Source organism: Biomphalaria glabrata, chromosome 4 (assembly GCF_947242115.1).
Source record: "Biomphalaria glabrata chromosome 4, xgBioGlab47.1, whole genome shotgun sequence".
Classification (NCBI taxonomy): Eukaryota; Metazoa; Mollusca; class Gastropoda; family Planorbidae; genus Biomphalaria; species Biomphalaria glabrata.
The window spans coordinates 16,663,335-16,685,286 of NC_074714.1; the positions used below are offsets into that span (position 1 = coordinate 16,663,335).

Below are 21,952 nucleotides of genomic sequence, written 5' to 3' on the forward strand. Positions count from 1 at the left end.
AAGAGAAAAAACTTGATAAACATATATTATATTACCACTAGTCTGCCACTAGAGTATATAACAGTAATGAATTCAAGGTTCGATCTTACATAAAGTCTTACAATAGACATTTATTAGTGAAAGTAACAGCACTGAATAAGGAACTAGTGCTGACTAGCGACACTATTGATAACAAAATGGACATGTTTCGAATGTTCCTTCAGAGTTGTAGATAATTTACTTCCTGGTCCGAGCCTGCTGCAGGACGACTGGGATGGGAGCGCGCAGGGTTTGAACCATAGATTAGTCCGAACGACAGTCCTGCGCGCAAACCACACAACCAAGCAGCCATTTACGTTTTTTTTTCGCTTGCTCTGTGTCTATTGTCTCATTTTAATTGTGTCTCTCTTTCTATCTCTCTCTCTCTCATATTCTTTCCCTCTCTCTCTCTCTCTCTGTCTCTCCAGTCTGCGTCAAAATGTCATTGCAGTTATAACAAGTTGTGACATGCCACAATGAACAAATTCAGACTGTTCGTGATTACATACAATAGGTACGGGTCAAATCTATATTTACTACTATAGAGATGCGGGCGAGAACCCGCACTACCAACAACAAGTTAGTTTTGATCATGTAAAAGCCGTAGGGCTTAAACTAACATTAGATATCATTATTTACAACTAAACAGGCTTAATATGTAAGAACTAAGCCTTCACTCATTCGATTGTAACGTTAGTAGTCGGTCATCACACAGAGATGCGGGAATAAAATAGACTTGGAGACAGCTTGGGACTATTTTGTTTAATCTTGTTTCACATTGTGCTATAGAGATGATCTTTTTGGACTTGAACTTTGCAGCCACTTAGCGGCTTTGTCTGAACGTTAAGTCCCTAGTGCTGTACAGTCCTTGATTGGGTTTTTATTTCGCACAAAGTTTGAGCCTCTAAACAACTGCTAGTGTTGGTTAAATGACTAGGCATTAGGATTGAACACATTTGTTTGTAAAGGTTGCTTTCAAATCGAGGTTATCCTAAGTATACGATCTAGAGATGCTTTGTCCAATAATCTCTCGTGGTTGGCAAAGTTCGTCCTTGAAATGAGGGCGGAGAATTGAATCGGAAACTTACGACCAACTCCAGACTAGTCAAAGATTAATCCAGACTAGTCAAAGATGAATCCAGCCTAGGCAAAGATTAATCCAGCTTAGTCAAAGATTAATTTAGCCTTGTCAAAGATAAATCCATACTAGTCAAAGATTAATCCAGTATAGTCAAAGATTAATCTATCCTAGTCAAAGATTAATTTAGCCTTGTCAAAGATAAATCCATCCTAGTCAAAGATTAATTTTAGCCTAGTCAAAGATTAATCTAGCCTAGTCAAAGATTAATCTAACATAGTCAAAGATTAATAGGGAATATTAATCTTTATTTTAAAAAATATTTGTGGTCACATTACGTTATAGGTGTCATTTAATAGATTGTTCTATTTTGTAAATTAGATCACACAAAAATAACGTCCCATTTCACAAAAGGAAATCTCACGTCTGCTGTAAACGAAGACAAGTTTCGGACTTAAGAAAATAACGAGAAAACTTGTGGATGGTGAATCGGAAAGAAGACTTCAAGACTTCACTGGAATGGAGATAATTTCAACGTTTCTTCACCTTGAAGTAGTGAAACCAAAACAGCAATTTGAATTCATTGAAATCACACCTACTGATCATTACAACAAGCGAAGTTTTTCTAAATGTTCCTAAATTTAATCTCTAAAAGCACTTATCTTATTTTTGTACTATTTACAATCTATTAGGACTTAGACTTATGCTTTTCAAGAACTACTAGGACCTGTCTTGCTTAAGCTCTACGAGTACCTGTCATATTTAAGCTCTACCAAGACCTGTCTTAGTTAAGCTCTACGAGTACCTATCTTCCAAATTTACTATTTCATAAATTTATTTTATAATGTTTACAATATCTGTATTTTCATATCTTTGTCGGAAGTTTTTGTCTATAATGAAACTTAGGAAAAGTTGTGTCAGATAGATACGTTCCTGAATTTAACTGTTAAGAATAACTTCGTACTCTTTTGAGTCTATAATATCGAAATATTCTCAAAATATAATGGCAGGTGTGAAATCTTTTCATACAAACTTTATTTGCACAACAGACACTAACATAGAAACATGACCTTATTTTACTTTTTAATCTCTAAGAGATTATATGCATATGTCTGTATACACGATTTATATTATTTTAGTTAAATGCCACTTGAAATAATATTTTTTTAAAATGATTTTTATTGTACGCTTCCATATGGACACTTCGGGGGCCGCCTCTGAGTTTGCGTTTACTCAAACGCTCTTTGTAATCTTGTTTTGTACGTCGATGTTATTCTGTATTTTTATTGATCAGTGTTTGTGTTGAGCTGCATGCTATCGTCTTAACAAGTTTGTACATTGACTTGTCCAACAAAACAATAGCAGAATGAACAAACTACACTGGATACATTTCAATAGGCTTCAGATGGTAAAAAAAAAAAACATAAAAAAAAAGCATAAAACAAGCAAAATATAAAAATCCTTTAAAAAATTAAAAGCTTGAGGAGGAAGAACTTCCTTCTTTAAACTATATCTACCGATAATGTACAAGTTATTTCCTTTATTTGACATCAAACAAAGTGACTATTTACCAATAATTAATTGACTTTTTAAAAATATTGTTTTTTGTTTATTGATTCATGTTTTGTTAGGTACAAAAAGTTATTGTTTAAAGTATCAACTGGATCAGAGAAAGCGTGAGGGAGAAATAGCCTTAACAATTATTAAACCCAAAAAATTTAGCCATATTTGTGAATACTGAAGTATTATTTTACTTTGTTGCTATTAAACAAAATAATGAATTACCAGTATTTTATTGTCTAGTTAGCTACTTTTTTTAGCGACCCCCGAAAGGAAAATAGACGCTATTAGTTTTGTGTGAAATGTCTGTCCGTCTGTCCGTCCGTCTGTCCCGTTTAGATCTCGTAAACTAGAAAGATAGTGAAAATCCGACATCATAATATTTTAGTTCATTTAAAGTTCTGATGCAACGGCTACTTTTTTCTTTTCTAAAAGCGAAAAATCTAATTTTTTAAATCACTTATGCAAGCAGTTTTTTTCATATAAATACACCACTTTTACATATTCACTATTAATAGTAACAAACACGGGAGGCTCATTAGTAGGGGGGATCAACATGTACCATATTTCTAACACACTTATGCAAAAGGTTTTAGACTTTTTTTTTACATTTTTATTGCTACGTTCTGTAAGTTCTGTCCTACTAGCTACTACATTTACCAAAAATAATGTTTCCTTTTTTTTTAGAGGAAAAAATCAATTTAGTATGCATATAATTTGGACATAATTTGAAACAACAATTAATAAGTTAAGTACGTTTTCAAATTTTTTATAAAGGAGACCTTGACATAAACAACGGAATACTTACAATTAGATCAATTAGATATTCATTAAAAGACATCAGTTAGGCCAGGTTCGCATATAACTTTACATTCACTTTCACCTATCCATTGGGCAGCTGGGGCACCACACAAGATCTGTCAATCTTCTTTCCCCTTTTCTCTTTGTCATTTGTCTTTGATATAATTGAATTCTGACGTTCTTTCTGAAAATATTGATACCTGCCTTTTTACCTGCCTGGGTGGACCACTTCGAAGGCCGATTTTGAGTTTGTATTTCCACACAAACTGTCTTTGTAACCTTGTTTTTATTGATTCATGTCTTGTCTATGCCAATAAATAATTGTGTGAAATTTCAGATTGATCCGTGAAGGGGTGTAGGAGAAATAACGTGTACACACTTTTGACCAGATAGAAATACAGACAGAGTAAAAAATAAAACAAACTAACAAAACAATAACAAGAACAAAACACGTTGACCTTTTCCCGCCATTACTAGGACCTGACGACAATGCGCTTATCTTGCATCATTCCCCTTGCATAGTCATCAACCAATCGTTAACCACTTCTCATCGTCACCATAGAAACACACATGCACACTCCATAACAGTCAGTCATACCGCTAGTGCTGGGAAATGAAATGAAACAGTATTATAAATAGAATGACTCCCCACATAAGGTAATATAAATATAATGACTCCCCACAAGGTAAAATAAATAGAATGACTCCCCACATAAGGTAATTTATATAGAATGACTCCCCATATTAGGTAATTTAAATAGAATGACTCCCCACATAAGGTAATAGAAATAGAATGACTAACCAAATAAGGTAATTTATATAGAACGACTCCCCACATAAGGTAATATAAATAGAATGACTTTCCACATTAGTTTATAGAAATAGAATGACTCTCCACATAATGTAATAGAAATAGAACGACTCCCCACATAAGGTAATAGAAATAGAATGACTCTCCACTTTATAGAACTAGAATGACTCTCCACATAATGTAATAGAAATAGAATGACTCCCCACATAAGGTAATAGAAATAGAACGACTCCCCACATAAGGTAATAGAAATAGAATGACTTTCCACATTAGTTTATAGAAATAGAATGACTCTCCACATAATGTAATAGAAATAGAACGACTCCCCACATAAGGTAATAGAAATAGAATGACTCTCCACTTTATAGAACTAGAATGACTCTCCACATAATGTAATAGAAATAGAATGACTCCCCACATAAGGTAATAGAAATAGAACGACTCCCCACATAAGGTAATAGAAATAGAACGACTCCCCACATAAGGTAATAGAAATAGAATGACTCCCCACATAAGGTAATAGAAATAGAATGACTCCCCACATAAGGTAATAGAAATAGAACGACTCCCCACATAAGGTAATAGAAATAGAACGACTCCCCACATAAGGTAATAGAAATAGAATGACTCCCCACATAAGGTAATAGAAATAGAATGACTCTCCACATAAGGTAATAGAAATAGAACGACTCCCCACATAAGGTAATAGAAATAGAATGACTCTCCACATAAGGTAATAGAAATAGAACGACTCCCCACATAAGGTAATAGAAATAGAACGACTCCCCACATAAGGTAATAGAAATAGAACGACTCCCCACATAAGGTAATAGAAATAGAACGACTCCCCACATAAGGTAATAGAAATAGAATGACTCTCCACTTTATAGAACTAGAATGACTCTCCACATAATGTAATAGAAATAGAACGACTCCCCACATAAGGTAATAGAAATAGAATGACTCTCCACTTTATAGAACTAGAATGACTCTCCACATAAGGTAATAGAAATAGAATGACTCTCCACATAATGTAATAGAACTAGGAGCCAGACACAGTCAGCTATTGAGACTTTATTACGCTTTGAATTCATTAGCTCATTTAAACGTCAGTGGTCAACTTGACCAGTGGTCAGCTAATCTCTTTTGTATGTTGAAACCTCACTTCCCGTGAGCCTTCAATCGTCCTCCTTAAATCTACAAGTCACTTCACAACAGCTTCTCCCTCTCCTCATTTCCAGACTCGCCCCCCCCCCCACCTCCCTTTCCAATCCTCTTAGCGGTTCATTGCTCCTCATAGCACTGGATTTCTTCTGGCACTTAAAGCCAATATTTATTTCATTACACCAGTATTGATTCCTGTTTCAAACCAGCTCTTTCTCAGCATATCTTTCTTTTCAATCTTTCCTTCCTCTTCTTTCTTTAAAATTCCGTTCTTGTTTTTATCTCCTCTTAACACCCTTTTTACCAGCTCATTGTTCAAAATGTTTTTCATTAGTTTTTTGATTTTATCATTTTTGTTTGTTTAGAAAGACCTGCTCATAGAAAGGGCCCTGAGCCTGTTTATCAGGCCCCATTTGCCTTCTGCTTGGCAGCCTAAAAAAATATAGAATAATAGTCCAGTAATTTTCAAACTTCAAATCCAATCAAAATTAATAAAAGTCAAATAGTTTCCAAATTTCAACTCTAGTAAATCATAGAAGAGCGATCACTTTATGAAACATGTTTCCACACACAAAAAAAAAAAAAAAGCGCAAAAATAACAATGTGTTCGGCATTAAAGGGGAGGGGGTCCTATTAATGTCTGTATTAAAGGCCACAACATTGAGTCCTCTGGAACCAAGTCTATGCTCTTTATGTAAACAGACGTTCGACGGGCCGGATATGGTCCGCTGGCCATAGGTTGTGATTCTCTACACTTAAGGACCATCATCTTTTTGTTTCTGTAACGAGGATAAGGTAAGGCTTAAAACAGATGGGGGTAAAGAGGATTCAGGTTCATTTTTCCACATGGTAAAACTAGGTGACCGCATAGTCCCCAATGGTCTATTCGAGCTGCTGAGTTTGTTTTTGTACATCTAATACTGTCGAATCCAGTTAATTGGACACCGGGTATCTGGGCCAGCCGTTTATTCGGAATGAATCTTTAAGTACTGAAACAAAAACCTATTAACCACGTATTTGGACGGAGATTCCTACTGGTCATTGTGTTCTAACCTTGTCACCTTTATAGAGGTACACGCTTTCTCGTGACGTAGACATGGGAACTAAGCGACGTGCGGGCCACCTGCGGTTCTTGGTGAGTTTAGTGTTTGAATATAGAGAACATTAGACTTCAGTAAAGAAACATGAAAAGTTGTAGCTCGAAGATTTCCCCAGGGTTAATGTAATAGTACGCCTTTCATCTCAATGAGTGACACCCAAACTACGGTACGAGGGTCATATCCTGCCCATAGCGCAGTGCTGTGATGCTTCTACACGGTACCTCTCATGATACTACTGTCCACATTGCTTTATTAAGGAAGCTGCAGACGCTCCTTTCCATTGGTTTCGTGCAGCGATGGGCCCCTAAGATAGACGAGGGTAGAAGAGGGAGAGAAATAAAGGGGAGTCTAATAGCTAAATATACATTGATGAATTCATTGATCTCCCTAATTTGAAAATCATTTCAGTTTTATCCCTTTGAACACAGCACAAACCTCTTCTTAAAATGTGTTTGTGCACGAACGACAATGAGGATGACGATGTCAACATAACTTATCCAAAACACGATTATTTATCCTAAACAAGATTACTTATCCAAAACACGATTATTTATCCTAAACAAGATTACTTATCCTAAACAAGATTACTTATCCTAAACAAGGTTATTTATCCTAAACAAGATTACTTATCCTGAAAAGATTACTTATCCTAAACAAGGTTACTTATCCAGAACAAGATTACTTATCCTAAACAAGATTATTTATCCTAAACAAGATTACTTATCCTAAAGAAGATTACTTTTCCTGAAAAGATTACTTATCCTAAACAAGATTACTTATCCAGAACAAGATTACTTATCCTAAACAAGGTTAATTAACCAGAACAAGATAACTTATCCTAAAACAGATTACTTATCCTAAACATGATTACTTATCCTAAAACAGATTACTTATCCTAAACATGATTACTTATCCTAAAGAAGATTACTTATCCTTAACAAGATTACTTATCCTACGCAAGATTACTCACCTGGCATTGGATGAACAAGAGATCATCTCTGTCTTTTAACCAACCCCTATAATATTAAAAGGTGTCCACTAAACAAAACGCTATAATCCAGGAATAACCAAAAAAGAGAAAAACAGGCATAATCTTCCCCCCTCCCCCCCACCCCCACCCCCCCCAAAAAAAAAAAAAAAAGATTCCCATGCAGCCCTCAAATAGTTCCAAGCTATTAGAGCTTTGTATAAACTATTGCAGTGTTTCCCAATCTCTTTTACATGGAACCGTAGAGTTCCATGAGGCCTGAATAGGTGTTCCACGAAATACTGAAATAATTAGTTGGTAGGTCACCAAGTGAATTAATCTCTCTAAATGAATAAGCAAAGTGTTCCGCTAAATACTCAGAATGTGCGATGTGTTCCGCTAAATACTCAGAATGTGCGGTGTGTTCCGCTAAATACTCAGAATGTGCGGTGTGTTCCGCTAAATACTCAGAATGTGCGATGTGTTCCGCTAAATACTCAGAATGTGCGATGTGTTTCGCTAAATACTCAGAATGTGCAAAGTGTTCCGCTAAATACTCAGAATGTGCGATGTGTTCCGCTAAATACTCAGAATGTGCGATGTGTTCCGCTAAATACTCAGAATGTGCGATGTGTTCCGCTAAATACTCAGAATGTGCGGTGTGTTCCGCTAAATACTCAGAATGTGCGATGTGTTCCGCTAAATACTCAGAATGTGCGGTGTGTTCCGCTAAATACTCAGAATGTGCGGTGTGTTCCGCTAAATACTCAGAATGTGCGATGTGTTCCGCTAAATACTCAGAATGTGCGATGTGTTCCGCTAAATACTCAGAATGTGCAAAGTGTTCCGCTAAATACTCAGAATGTGCGATGTGTTCCGCTAAATACTCAGAATGTGCGATGTGTTCCGCTAAATACTCAGAATGTGCGATGTGTTCCGCTAAATACTCAGAATGTGCGGTGTGTTCCGTTAAATACTCAGAATGTGCAAAGTGTTCCGCTAAATACTCAGAATGTGCGATGTGTTCCGCTAAATACTCAGAATGTGCAAAGTGTTCCGCTAAATACTCAGAATGTGCGATGTGTTCCGTTAAGGAAAACGTTTGGCCGTAAATATTGAAATATTTAAAAATGGAAATTGTTGTGTGTTAAACCCTGAGACATCCCTATAAAGAGAACAAAAACTATATGGAAAAAACTATATGGAGAAATGCCTAATCTGGACACCACTGTGCAGTTCTTCTTAGAGATTTGGCAAGTTATCTGAACACGAGAATAAGAACGCAGAAAAAGTAGACGAGAAATGTGTGTAGTGTGTAATGTTGTTACAACTTGAGACAGGTCTTGTTAGCGTTTACTTCACCAGATGTTACTGCATATTAATCATAATGACCTGTGACTTATTTTTTTATTTGGGGGGGGGGGGGTGCTGGACGGGGTGGTGGTCCATTTTTTTTATTGATGATTTATGAGGCAACTAACTGTTGAATAAAGGCCCAGCTGTTGCTTTCTGATTAAAACTCGTTATCAAACCTCCACAGTCCCGGCGACGTACCACACTCCTTCTCGTGCTCAGTGGTATGCACAAAAATCTATGCAGTATGACAAGCACTCTCACACACACGCATACACACACACGCATACACAACGTTGTATCACCTCTAATGACATTCGGTATAGAAAGAATTGCCCTGTGCGACCTTTCTGGCTTTAGAAAGGTCAAACTCATTGGTTAATTGCGGTCTGTTTTTTCTCCATTGGAATTTTTAACGAAGGACTAAAACAAAATGTGTGTTTTTTATTTCCTAGTTGAAGCTTCTTATTTCAGATATTTTAAACTGTAAGTATTTTGAAACAAAGATGTCATAAGTTATACTTTGAGATATAGGCAATGGAATTAGATTGATTACATTTTTAATCGATTTTGATGTCTCCAGAGCACATTTGTTAAGATTTAATTCGAGGATGTTTTGTCTGTAACACTTGAACTAAGGACCAGTAACAACAACCACAAAAAAAAAACAATAAAAAAAACAGTTGAAATTGCTAAGTTTTTAGACTAAAACTTAAAAATGACTAGTCTTAATAATTAACAATAGCTTAATGGTTGACAGTTAAGTCTGCTGCTAAACGATTCACAGTTAATTAGCCTATTACTATAATCAAAAGAAGTACTGCACTTGTTTGTTAATCGGATTGATTATGGATTTATGTACGCACCAAAAAAAATAATTTTTGTTTAGTTTGTTAAATGATGATAAAAATTCCTCCAAAATGTTAAAAAAGGTATGGTGTGTCACTGTGACATCCATAGTGTTGAGTAATGTGTGAGTTAGTTGATGTGTAGATTAGTTTGAAGTATTAGTCATTTTGAGTTTTAAAAATCACTTTATTGTTTACATTTTTATTTTGAGTAAAACTAGTTTTGGTTATCATTTCAGATTCACGGCACTGTTGCTGAGGGCATCTTGCGAGACATTCACATGATGTCTTAAAGTCTTAGACTATTCATTTAAGACAGAGCACTACGCATATGTTATCCATACCCTGACTAACTCTCCAGTCTACAACAACTATATCTCAAGCTTACTGTACACATAAACACAAATGTTAAAGACAATATTCCTGTCTCTGTCTAGTCACATCACTGTTTAGAATTGAACAGTTCAAAATGAACTCTTCAGGCGCTAGCGACATGAGTAACGGCGCTGCCACGATAGATGCTGAGCCCATCAAGCACATCCTTGAAAAAGAAATCAAGATGGACGATGGTCAGTGGCTGGAGCAGACCACGATCAGCACGAGGGACGATGCCGTCTCTTTCTGGAAGCTCTTCCTGGACAATTGGATCTATGTGGTCACTTACTGCAGTGTGTTTGGAAGTTTTGGAGTCTGTGTCGGATTTCTGGGGCCCACGGTGTTCGACCTCGGGTGTCAGACCCACTCGGACTTGAAGCAGATGAACTGGGTCTTTTTCGTCCAGCTTATTATGACACTAGTGGGCTCTATCACAGCAGGGTGTCTGGCAGACAGGTAAGCTGTTCTATCTATGGACACATTCAATACACTGGAGGAAGGAAAACCTCCAGAAGTTTCTTGTCTACAAAATTGACATAGAAGCGTTAACATGTCATTTTTACTCAATTCATTTCTATAGCTGTATTGTTAAAAAAAAACATTTCCCTTTCAGAACTTGTAGTCTATAGGGCAGAGGATGTAAAAGCTCATCTGTTTTTGTGGCATACGGTTAACGAGGGTGTCATGTGACCAACACAACGACCAGCCGCCTTTATTTTTCCCCAATTAATGGACAAATTTGTACAAATACTCCTTCTTCCCTAGTGCTATTAGAGCATGGGTTGCCTGAGCTAGCCAGGAAAAACAGTGACTTGGCAGAATTTAAGTCATTGGTTAATAGGCATGACTGAATGCATGACGCGTAGGACGTAATCATCTTCTTTTTTGAAGTAACGTCTGTATTATATAAGATAAGATAAGATAAGATTAATGCCAGGTACCCATTAGAGCTGGGTGAACTAAGATCCCGAAAGTAAAAATTTCAGATTTCACCAAGATTGGAACCCGGGAACTCAACCAACGCGCCTTCTAATAGATGTATTCAGTAATTATTATTTTATCCATTCAAATGTATCTTTCTGCTCTTTGAAAGATATTTAAACGAAATTTTTACAAAGTCTGTGTCTGTTGTACATAACGAACAACATTTGTAATTATTTATTCCGAAGTAATAGATTTATAATAATTACACATCCATCTATCAATTCTTCATTTAGAGAACACTTGTAGAACCCTACACAATCCATCTCTTCAGTTATATTCAAGCTAAACGAATGAGGTCAGAACTTGTGCTTCCCTTTAGAGCCATTTCTATTTTAAGCCAGTCAAATCAAAACTTCCTTTTAAACTGATTCAAATACATTGTCCAAGCCAATCCACGTTTTGTTAGAGGAACGATGTCCAATCAATAATAAATAAGTAATAGCGACAGATGATACGTACAGAGACGATTCTAATCGATACCCAAGTAGAAGCTCTTCCAAAACACTTCATGCATGTCCTCTCCACATCATTCAAATAAGGAATCGTTTATTAAACAAACAATGTTTCTACATATACTTAGACATTATACATGCAAGTCTGTTACATAGCTCAGTACACACAACATAACACTCAGAGTCATGGGCGTAGCAAAGATTTTTTTCGGGTGGGGGTGGGTGTTATATATGTTAGATTTCTCCCCAGGCTACGCCAATGCTCAGAGTTGTCAATTTGTTTATGTCTCAGTTCAAAAATCGTCAACTAGTTCTTGTAGTTTTTATATTAACTCTTTCTCTCCGTAATTATTTTCCCACGATTCGACGGAACTCTTCATTTTGCTCATTACTATTTCACTCCCCTTGTTATGATTAAGTTTCAATAGCTTTGGCGTTTGTTATCAGAAAATGTTTTATTTGGTATAGAATGAAAGTGGAATGTATGCTCTTTTTATGTGACACAAAATAAAGTTTATAAAATTAAACATTAATTTAATTTTATGAGGTCAAATCAACGATGGTATCGTCAATTAGAAGAGCAAGAGTTAAACTGGGGTAAATCTCTGCGTAATAACTCTGTGCGTGTCTTCTGGAGTAATACATTTTGATGCTAACAAGTGCATTGTATTCAACCCAGAAACTGACTGGATCTGATAAAGGACACTATTGCTGACCAAGTAATTATTCGTGGCTAACAACAAGAAGGGAAAAAAATACTTAAAAAAAAACAAAAACAAAGCTTATATTACGTGTATCAACAATAAGTTTGGATCAAGTCCTATAATGAAATGTGTAATAGATCTTGACTAACAATAATACATCTGTGCGATTAGAAATAATTTTACCAATTGTTTTTGTTAAACACAATCTCATGCTTTTAGCTTTCTCACTCCGCTATGATCCTATCACTAGTCTGGACCAGTTGGAAAGGGATGAGGGAGAATGAACTGGGTATCTGGATTCTGTAAAGCAGGTGCTCTCTACAAAGCTTATATCAACACACTTTGTCACTCTGTCTGTCTCGTAAAAAGATTGTACACGTTATTTCATTCACATAGAATCTCATCAAATTTTGCGCATATATTTCTTTTACTTGACAACACAATAATCAATAAAAAGTTAATAAAAATAGTTAATTATCTATTGGTAATTATTTTGTTTGATATCGAACAAAGACAGATTTAGGACAGGACAGGAAAATCAGAATATAAAGCAAGGAAAATACAGGACAAAGGAAATACAAGACAATCAAAATACAATACAATGAAAATACAGGACTAGGAAAATACAGGACAAAGAAAATACAGGACAAAGAAAATATAGGACAAGGAAAATACAGGACAAGGAAAATACAAGACAAGGTAAATACAGGACAAGGAAAATACAGTAGCCTACAAGGAAAATACAGGACAAGGAAAATACAAGACAAGGTAAATACAGGACAAGGAAAATACAGGACAAAGAAAATACAAGACTAGGTAAATACAGGACAAGGAAAATACAGGACAATGAAAATACAGGACAAAGAAAATACAGGACAAAGAAAATACAGGACAAAGAAAATACAGGACAAGGAAAATACAGGACAAAGAAAATACAGGACAAGGTAAATACAGGACAAAGAAAATACAGGACAAAGAAAATACAGGACAAGGAAAATACAAGACGACCTCTGGTATGTAAATACTAAAAGATTTACTCAAATATTTCCAAGGTTATAATGTTTATTTTCTGTGTTGTTCATTGTATTGAGTATTTGTTTGTGCGTGTGTGTGTAGTCCTAAGCACTCGCTGCTCTTTCATCGCTTGGGTCTGTCCGCTCGACCAATTAGAACGTCCCAGTTTGTTGTACTGGCGATAATTGGATTTTGTTGATCACTTCATCAATTGGACATGAAGGAAAAACAGAGTTATGACTTGCATAGCTGGCGGAGGGGGAATGGGTGGTAGTGATCGGACTCGCATTCACGAGTCACGGGACAAAGAATGCTAGATTGAAACTGTAGCTTTATAAACACTTAAGAGAGATAGAGTGAAAGAGAGGAAGAGAGAGAGAGTGAGAGAAAGAGAGAGAGAGAGAGAGAGATTAATAAATGTTGGGAATACGAACTCCGTACAAGTCTGTTGTGTGGTGTAATGTTTCAGTTTGACCAATGAGCTGCAGCCTTTGCTATACATTTCCTTGGGTTAAATGGTGCCGTGAACAGAGAGCTTCCATTCCTGACCTAATGCTTGGGCTTGTGGACATTGGTTTGGATAAAATAGTATCAGCTCGACCCATTAGTGCTACATTTGGGGGAGTAAGAATAAATATTGCCGCATATACTAAATCTAAGCGTACAATCAATATATATATATAATAAGAGAGAGAGAGAGAGGGGGGGGGGCAGTAATAAAGTTACAGAGAGAGAATAGTAACGGCCTCCACTTGAATTCAATCAACGAGGTCTATGTTTATATTTGAATTTGTTTATTTGTGTGACTGCAGTAAAGGTCAGGGTCTTGCTATAATCAAGCGAATAGTTCTTAAGGAGGGAGACGGCGTGAAGAAGTGGGAGCGCAGAGAGGATTAGAGTGGGAGGGACTCTGAGAGCAGTGGCATATGCAGCAAGATGCACATCGATACATTCCCACACACCAAATACCATTCTCCTTGCTACACCAGCCAGTAGCACTAGATCAATATTGTTTATATAACAGATGGTCAAATGTTGACTTCGTCAGATGGTACATGATGTAAAGATGTAGAGACAGAAAGGTAACACAAACACAAGAAACTGTTTGCAATCACATCGTCGATGCAAACAACAATTAACATACACACTCTACATCTGCTGGAACGTAGACAAATCAAAGGACGTGTGGACCATGAGATGCAAACAAATGAAAAAGACAAAAAAAATGAACGCTAAACAGGCTTGAAGTTAACTTATCCGATGTAATAGTTGTCTATCGAGGAAGTAATTCTTCTTTTTTTTTAGTCTATTAAAATAAACTTACCACGGGTCCAATGCGTTGGGATGAATCTAACTTTAAAATGAATAATATATTTTTAAAAATGTTTAAATAATAAAATAAACCATTGGTTCCAATTTAATTAGTCATTAAAAAAAAGATAGACCAGTATAGGAATCAAACATTGGCATTTTTACAAAGACTTTCTAGATCTTTCATTACTCTTCAATCTGTCCTGAACATCTCTACACTATGTCCTACATCCTGTCTTTCATTACTCTTCATTCTGTTCTGAACATCTCTACACTACGTCCTACGTCCTGTCTTTTGTCTTTCTTTCACACCATTTTCAACTTTTACCCTTTCCACATTAAGCTAGTAATAAAAATTGTGAAGAAAAAACAACAACATTGCCACTTTAAGCTAAAGGAAATGTCTTTTTTTTTAAGAAAACAAAACAAAACACAAAAACTAAATTCTATGTTAGAAATAACATAACATCATAAACATAACAAGCTGAAACTAAAGTTTGGAAAATAAAAGAAGTTTACTCCAACGTGTGTAACTCTTTTATTTTAAAGTTAAATCTTTCTTTAAAAACTTGTAACTCTTTTATTTTAAAGTTAAGTCTTTCTTTAAAAACTTGTAACTCTTTCATTTTAAAGCTAAATCTTTCTTTAAAAACTTGTAACTCTTTTATTTTAAAGTTAAATCTTTCTTTAAAAAGTGTATACTCCTCTATATTAAAGTTAAATCTTTCTTCAAACGCACGTATCTCTTTTATTTTAAAGTTAAATCTGTCTTCGAACAAGGATAACTCTTTTATTTTTAAGTTTAATCTTTCTTCAAAAGTGTGTAACTCTTCTATTTTAAAGTTAAATCTTTCTTCTGACGTGCGTAACTCTTTTTTTTTTAAATTTAATCTTTCTTCAAACGCGTCTAACTCCTTTATTTTTAGAGAATGTAGGCTACTAGCTTCATAGTAAGACCTAAAAGGTAACATGTTGAAAGTAAACATTATTTTTACAATGCTCTATAGTTCTTCAGTATTTCTACTTCTCGTTGAATAGAATATATCTATAAATCTATAATTAGAACTTTATAAACTTTTTCTTGTTTTTCTTTGACTATCCACAAACAAAAAATTAATTTGAGAGAAAAAAATTAACTAAGCAAACAATAAAATAACAATTTATTATGATATGATTCCCTTGGTGATAAAAATATTCTTTCTGTCATGGACTGTCACTGACACACAGACTTGGACATTTCTCACTTTGTGGCAAAGACTCGAGCCTATGCCTTGAGGAATCTTCGATTGTCAATTTGACCAAGAGTTGTTTTCTTAGGGGAATTTCTACAGACAGACGGTAGATGTGCCAGAACAGCACCCAGTTCTAGGATAAAAAAAAAATAGACTAGAAATTGATAAGAAATAAAAGAGATAGAAGAGACGAACTAAAAAAGGAAAATGTATTTAGAAAAGGCAAAAGAGAGAGAGAGAGTAAGAGTTCAAACCAGAGAGAGATAAAAAAAAAAAGAGTGAGAGAGAGAGAGAGTTAAAACGAGAGAGAGTGAAAGAGAAAGATTGAAAGAGAGTGAGATAAAGAGAGAGAATAAGAGTGAGAGGAAGAGAGAGAAAGAAAGAGGTAGAGAGAGAGTGAGAGAGAGAGAGTGAAGTTGACAGATGGATGAAGAAAGACTCTGAAAAGAACTAAAGGTACTAAAGAATGGACAAAACGAAGAGTAAAACAACACAATCAGAAGAGAGCGAAAGAAAATGAATCAAACAGAAGAGAATGAGAGAGTCAGAGAGACGTAAGTGAGAGAGTCAGAGAGACGTAAGAAATAGAGATACAGAGTCAGAGATAGTGCAAGTGATTAAAGAGAATGTGTGTCGTGTAGTTTTCCAAGACTGAGTAAGTCAATGAATAACTGAGAGAGAGAGAGAGAGAGAAAGAGACTGACAGTGAGATAAAACAACAATTGTATTTTTAGATAGACACAGTCTCACCACGCTTGAGTAAAAAAAAAGTTCTTGAAAAACTGGTCACACGTCTGGTGGTCTGACAGTGAACTCTAATTTGATGAGTGGACACTTAACATTATTACTTTCTGTTCAATTCTAGTGGGTGTGTGTACACTTAAATAAGACATTCGCCGACACACATACACTGTAAGGAAATAAGAGGGAGAGAGATCTTTGCGAAATCTCTCTCTGTCTCCTGTCTTGTCCATCTCTCTCTTTCTCCTGTCTTGTCCATCTCTCTCTGTCTCCTGTCTTTTCCATCTCTCTCTGTCTCCTGTCTTGTCCATCTCTCTCTGTCTCCTGTCTTGTCCATCTCTCTCTGTCTCTTGTCTTGTCCATCTCTCTCTGTCTCATGTCTTGTCCATCGCTTTCTAGTTTTCCTTCAGTCTATGTCCTGCTGATTATACTTCCGCTGACATGAGCCCCAATTACAGGGTATTATCTCCTGGTCTCATATGCAGTCTTTCATCCCTGAGTTTAAGCGACAATCGGCTATGTGACTTGTTTATGAGTTGGTAATCTTTATGAGATATATATGATAAGATAATCTTGTACCGTCAAATAACGGCTGGATAATCTTGTGCCTATGCATCCTGACTGGATAATCTTGTAACAACACATAATGACTGGATAATCTTGTAACAACACATAATGACTGGATAATCTTGTAACAACAAATAATGATTGGATAATCTTGTAACAACACATAATGATTGGATTATCTTGTGACAACACATAATGATTGGATAATCTTGTAACAACACATAATGATTGGATAATCTTGTAACAACACATAATGATTGGATAATCTTGTGACATCACATAATGATTGGATAATCTTGTGACAACACATAATGATTGGATAATCTTGTAACAACACATAATGATTGGATAATCTTGTAACAACACATCATGACTGGATAATCTTGTAAGAACACATAATGATTGGATAATCTTGTAACAACACATAATGATTGGATAATCTTGTAACAACACATCATAACTGGATAATCTTGTAACATCACATAATGATTGGATAATCTTGAAACAACACATCATGACTGGATAATCTTGTAACAACACATCATAACTGGATAATCTTGTAACATCACATAATGATTGGATAATCTTGTAACACACACATCATGACTGGATAATCTTGTAACAACACATCATAACTGGATAATCTTGTAACATCACATAATGATTGGATAATCTTGTAACAACACATCATAACTGGATAATCTTGTAACATCACATAATGATTGGATAATCTTGTAACAACACATCATAACTGGATAATCTTGTAACATCACATAATGATTGGATAATCTTGTAACAACACATAATGATTGGATAATCTTGTAACAACACATAATGACTCGATAATCTTGTGAGAACACATCATGACTGGATAATCTTGTAACAACACATCATGACTGGATAATCTTGTAACAACACATCATGACTGGATAATCTTGTAACAACACATCATGACTGGATAATCTTGTATCAACACATCATGACTGGATAATCTTGTAACAATACATCATGACTGGATAATCTTGTAACAACACTAGTGTGAAATGTACAACATATGTGACGTCAAAAAATTTAAAAAAAAATTATTATAAGAATTTTAATTTCTAAAAATTAATTGTGTGGTTCAAAGATGAATTAATTAGATCAAATATTAGATGCCTCCACATTATTTTTTCCTACTTGTCGGTTAGTCCGCCCGTTTGTCTGTTATGATTAGATCGAAAAGAAACTTAAAGCTTCGATTTCATTTTTATTTGCTCGTTGCTTAAAATTAGTTGCAGAGGCTAATTATGTTCTTCCAATAAGGTATTCTTGTGATTCCAATTGGGTATTCTTGTGATTTCAGTAGGGTATTTTTGTTATCCCAATAGGGTATTCTTGTGATTCCCATTGTGTATTCTTGTGATTCTTATTATTCCAATAGGGTATTCTTGTGATTCCAATAGGGTATTCTTGTGATTCCAATAGGGTATTCTTGTGATTCCAATAGGGTATTCTTGTGATTCCAATAGGGTATTCTTGTGATTCCAATAGGGTATTCTTGTGATTCCAATAGGGTATTCTTGTGATTCCAATAGGGTATTCTTGTGATTCCAATAGGGTATTCTTGTGATTCCAATAGGGTATTCTTGTGATTCCAATAGGGTATTCTTGTGATTCCAATAGGGTATTCTTGTGATTCCAATAGGGTATTCTTGTGATTCCAATAGGGTATTCTTGTGATTCCAATAGGGTATTCTTGTGATTCCAATAGGGTATTCTTGTGATTTTTTCTTGTGATTCCAATAGGGTATTCTTGTGATTCCATTAGGGTATTCTTGTGATTCCAATAGAGTATTCTTGTAAATTCGAAAATCCGATATGAGTTTACGACAAATAAGGTTTTAGAATGACTTACTACCTTGGGCCGCCTACGAGTTTGAGAGTAACATGCAAACTACATTTTGTAACCATATTTTCCAATTTTCAATTAAATTGATGTTACCATCAAAATACAAATAAGATCTAAACATAAACATTTAAAAGGAGTATTATACTTGTATTGTAATAACATTTTAAACTCATTAATAAACAAACAGATTAACTCTGTTTCTAATTTAAAAAATATAATTAAAAAAAACTCTTTGCGGAAAGATTTTTTTTTTATTTGTAGACGGCCATGTTTTATCTTAGCCATGAGCTGACCACGTGACAGACACAGTCTGCTTATGTTGCCAGGCGATGAATAAAAGCCTTCAGTTAAGCCGGTTCTATCCAGCGGATTGCAATGTCGTCTGCTGAAATAGCGTTTCGATTGGAAGAGAAAAAAAAAATTCAATGGCATGCACAAAAAGTCAACAGTGTGTTCTACTTGATGATGGGTCTTTATGCTCAGAACATTTGGCTTTCTAAAGTCTTTAGGATTGGAACGTTTGGTTTTTCTTTAGTCTTTATTATTTAACACTTTATTTTGCTGTTGTTATTATTTTTATCACAAATACTTCATTTATACTTTCTGATACAACACTTGATTGTATAGGCTTTATGATTGAACTTTTGATTTCCTTTAGTCTTTGTGGTCCACAGACCTCCCCACCCCCAGTGGTCCGTGAGACGACCATTAGGGTCCATAAAAAGATGAAAATTGTATACAAATACAATAACTTATTCGCTAAAGGCCAGTTTATTCAATCGGATAATTTTAATAATTATCATCTGGCCTCTTACTACTGTTGTATATGTCTATTAGGAAGTGTTCTATGTCGACCCATGACGTGAAGACATTCTTGACTTAGATATTAACAATTGGAACTGAATCTTTTGCACGTGGATATACTCAGATCCGAATTCCATATGCATTTATATTAACCTTGAAACAGCCTATTGAAATATCCACAAATGAGGAACTGACACCAATGTTTGAACAGGATACCACACATTCTGGTAACAAAGACAAGATTCCAATGTTCTATCCTGCATTAAAGGTGATTAGAAGTTGTTGATTACTTACCGTCCGCTTGGTTAGGAGAACGTGGTGATTAGAAGTTGTTGATTACTTACCGTCCGCTTGGTTAGGAGAACGTGGTGATTAGAAGTTGTTGATTACTTACCGTCCGCTTGTTTAGGAGAGCGTGGTGATTAGAAGTTGTTGATTACTTACCGTCCGCTTGGTTAGGAGAACGTGGTGATTAGAAGTTGTTGATTACTTACCGTCCGCTTGTTTAGGAGAACGTGGTGATTAGAAGTTGTTGATTACTTACCGTCCGCTTGTTTAGGAGAACGTGGTGATTAGAAGTTGTTGATTACTTACCGTCCGCTTGGTTAGGAGAACGTGGTGATTAGAAGTTGTTGATTACTTACCGTCCGCTTGGTTAGGAGAACGTGGTGATTAGAAGTTGTTGATTACTTACCGTCCGCTTGTTTAGGAGAACGTGGTGATTAGAAGTTGTTGATTACTTACCGTCCGCTTGTTTAGGAGAACGTGTAGTCAGTGCCGACATGAAAACTTTATTCCCAAATTAAAGAAACCGACTAGAAATGTGTGCTCGTGGACATTGGCTGCTGCTAATCACAAACTTGAAGAAATATTTTCATCCACAGCATCCACGTCATTCGGGTTTTTAAAATTTTATTTTGGACAAAATTATAATTTCAATAAGCGCTCCTTCAACAAAATGTTTTTTTGTTGATTTTTTTACAGTAGTAACTTACGTAGCTGTGGTCATGTATGTATCTTTTTCACATTGAAATCCGTGAGAAAGTTTTGACTGTATAAAATTCGATTTCCCCATATTTCATAGATGGACAACTTTTAGTCTTCTGAAAGAGATTTCTTTTGTTGTTGTTTTTTTAAATCAATAATAATAATAATAGTAATAATAATAAAATTAACCCTAATTTTATAAAAAAAAAAATAATTCCAAGATATAGAGATAGAGAACAGACAATGGAATAAATATTTTTTTTATTGGTTACAAGAAATTACAATATAGTCCCTAGCGACATTTTATATTCCTTGATGTCTCGGCTTCATAAGATTTACCCACAACGTGCGTTTTTGTTGAAAGCCACGTTGTATCCACCTATTTAACATACCGAAAAGAAATTAGAATATCGTGTTCCAACTAATTAAGTCTGTCTACCGACATAATAACACGACTGCAATCAATGTATTCACATCTGTCTACATAAAAATAAAATGATTGTACATTATAATTATTTATATTATTTTTTTTGGGGCCCTTAGGACGATATTTCCACTGATATTTCGTCACGTAGAGATTCACTTTTAGCGTGACTTTTCGCTTCATAAAGTTTCTCTTTATTGATTTTGACTTTAAAATGATATAATGAAATAGTCCAGGCCAGGGTATCGTGGAACTTGATTCCGTGCTATATTGCCTATCGGTATCGGAACTGGCCATAAAAACAATAAGGAGGTTTCATTTATTTATAGTAATCGATTCTGTGAAAGATCTTGATTACCTAGCACCCAAACCTATCGGCTATCGATCAGGTTAGCCAAGTGACTGCCAGTTAATTAATGTTTAAATAGACCATTCAAATAATTATTTTCTTTTACTTGAGTGTAAGCAACATTACAAGTGTCCCATACTGGGGACTTTATACTTTACAGTCTACAGCAAATTAACATATATACTTTGTTCTAGAGTATAAACACACATACTTTGTTCTAGAGTCTAAACACACATACTTTGTTCTAGAGTCTAAACACACATACTTTGTTCTAGAGTCTAAACACAAATGACAGAAATACAAATGACAGAAATACAAATGACAGAAATACAAATGCCAGAAATACAAATGACAGAAACACAAATGACAGAAACACAAATGACAGAAATACAAATGCCAGAAATACAAATGACAGAA

General features: G+C 35.2%; 1 protein-coding gene across 3 annotated transcripts in view; it reads left to right on the plus strand.

Annotated features, from left to right (window-relative positions):
• LOC106050496 (major facilitator superfamily domain-containing protein 4A-like) overlaps positions 1–21,952 on the plus strand; it is a 143,145-nt gene that overhangs the window by 6,604 nt on the left and 114,589 nt on the right. Inside the window, exons 1-2 of one of the 3 annotated variants that reach the window (XM_056025795.1) lie at positions 9,058–9,338; positions 9,940–10,531. The exons of 1 other annotated variant lie outside the window; for it this stretch is intronic. In XM_056025795.1, coding sequence (XP_055881770.1) covers positions 10,170–10,531 — 362 coding nt within the window. In that variant the 5' untranslated portion in view covers positions 9,058–9,338; positions 9,940–10,169. Of the gene's footprint in view, positions 1–9,057; positions 9,339–9,939; positions 10,532–21,952 lie in introns of those variants that run through there. One more of the 3 variants, XM_056025794.1, reaches the window with a different exon arrangement.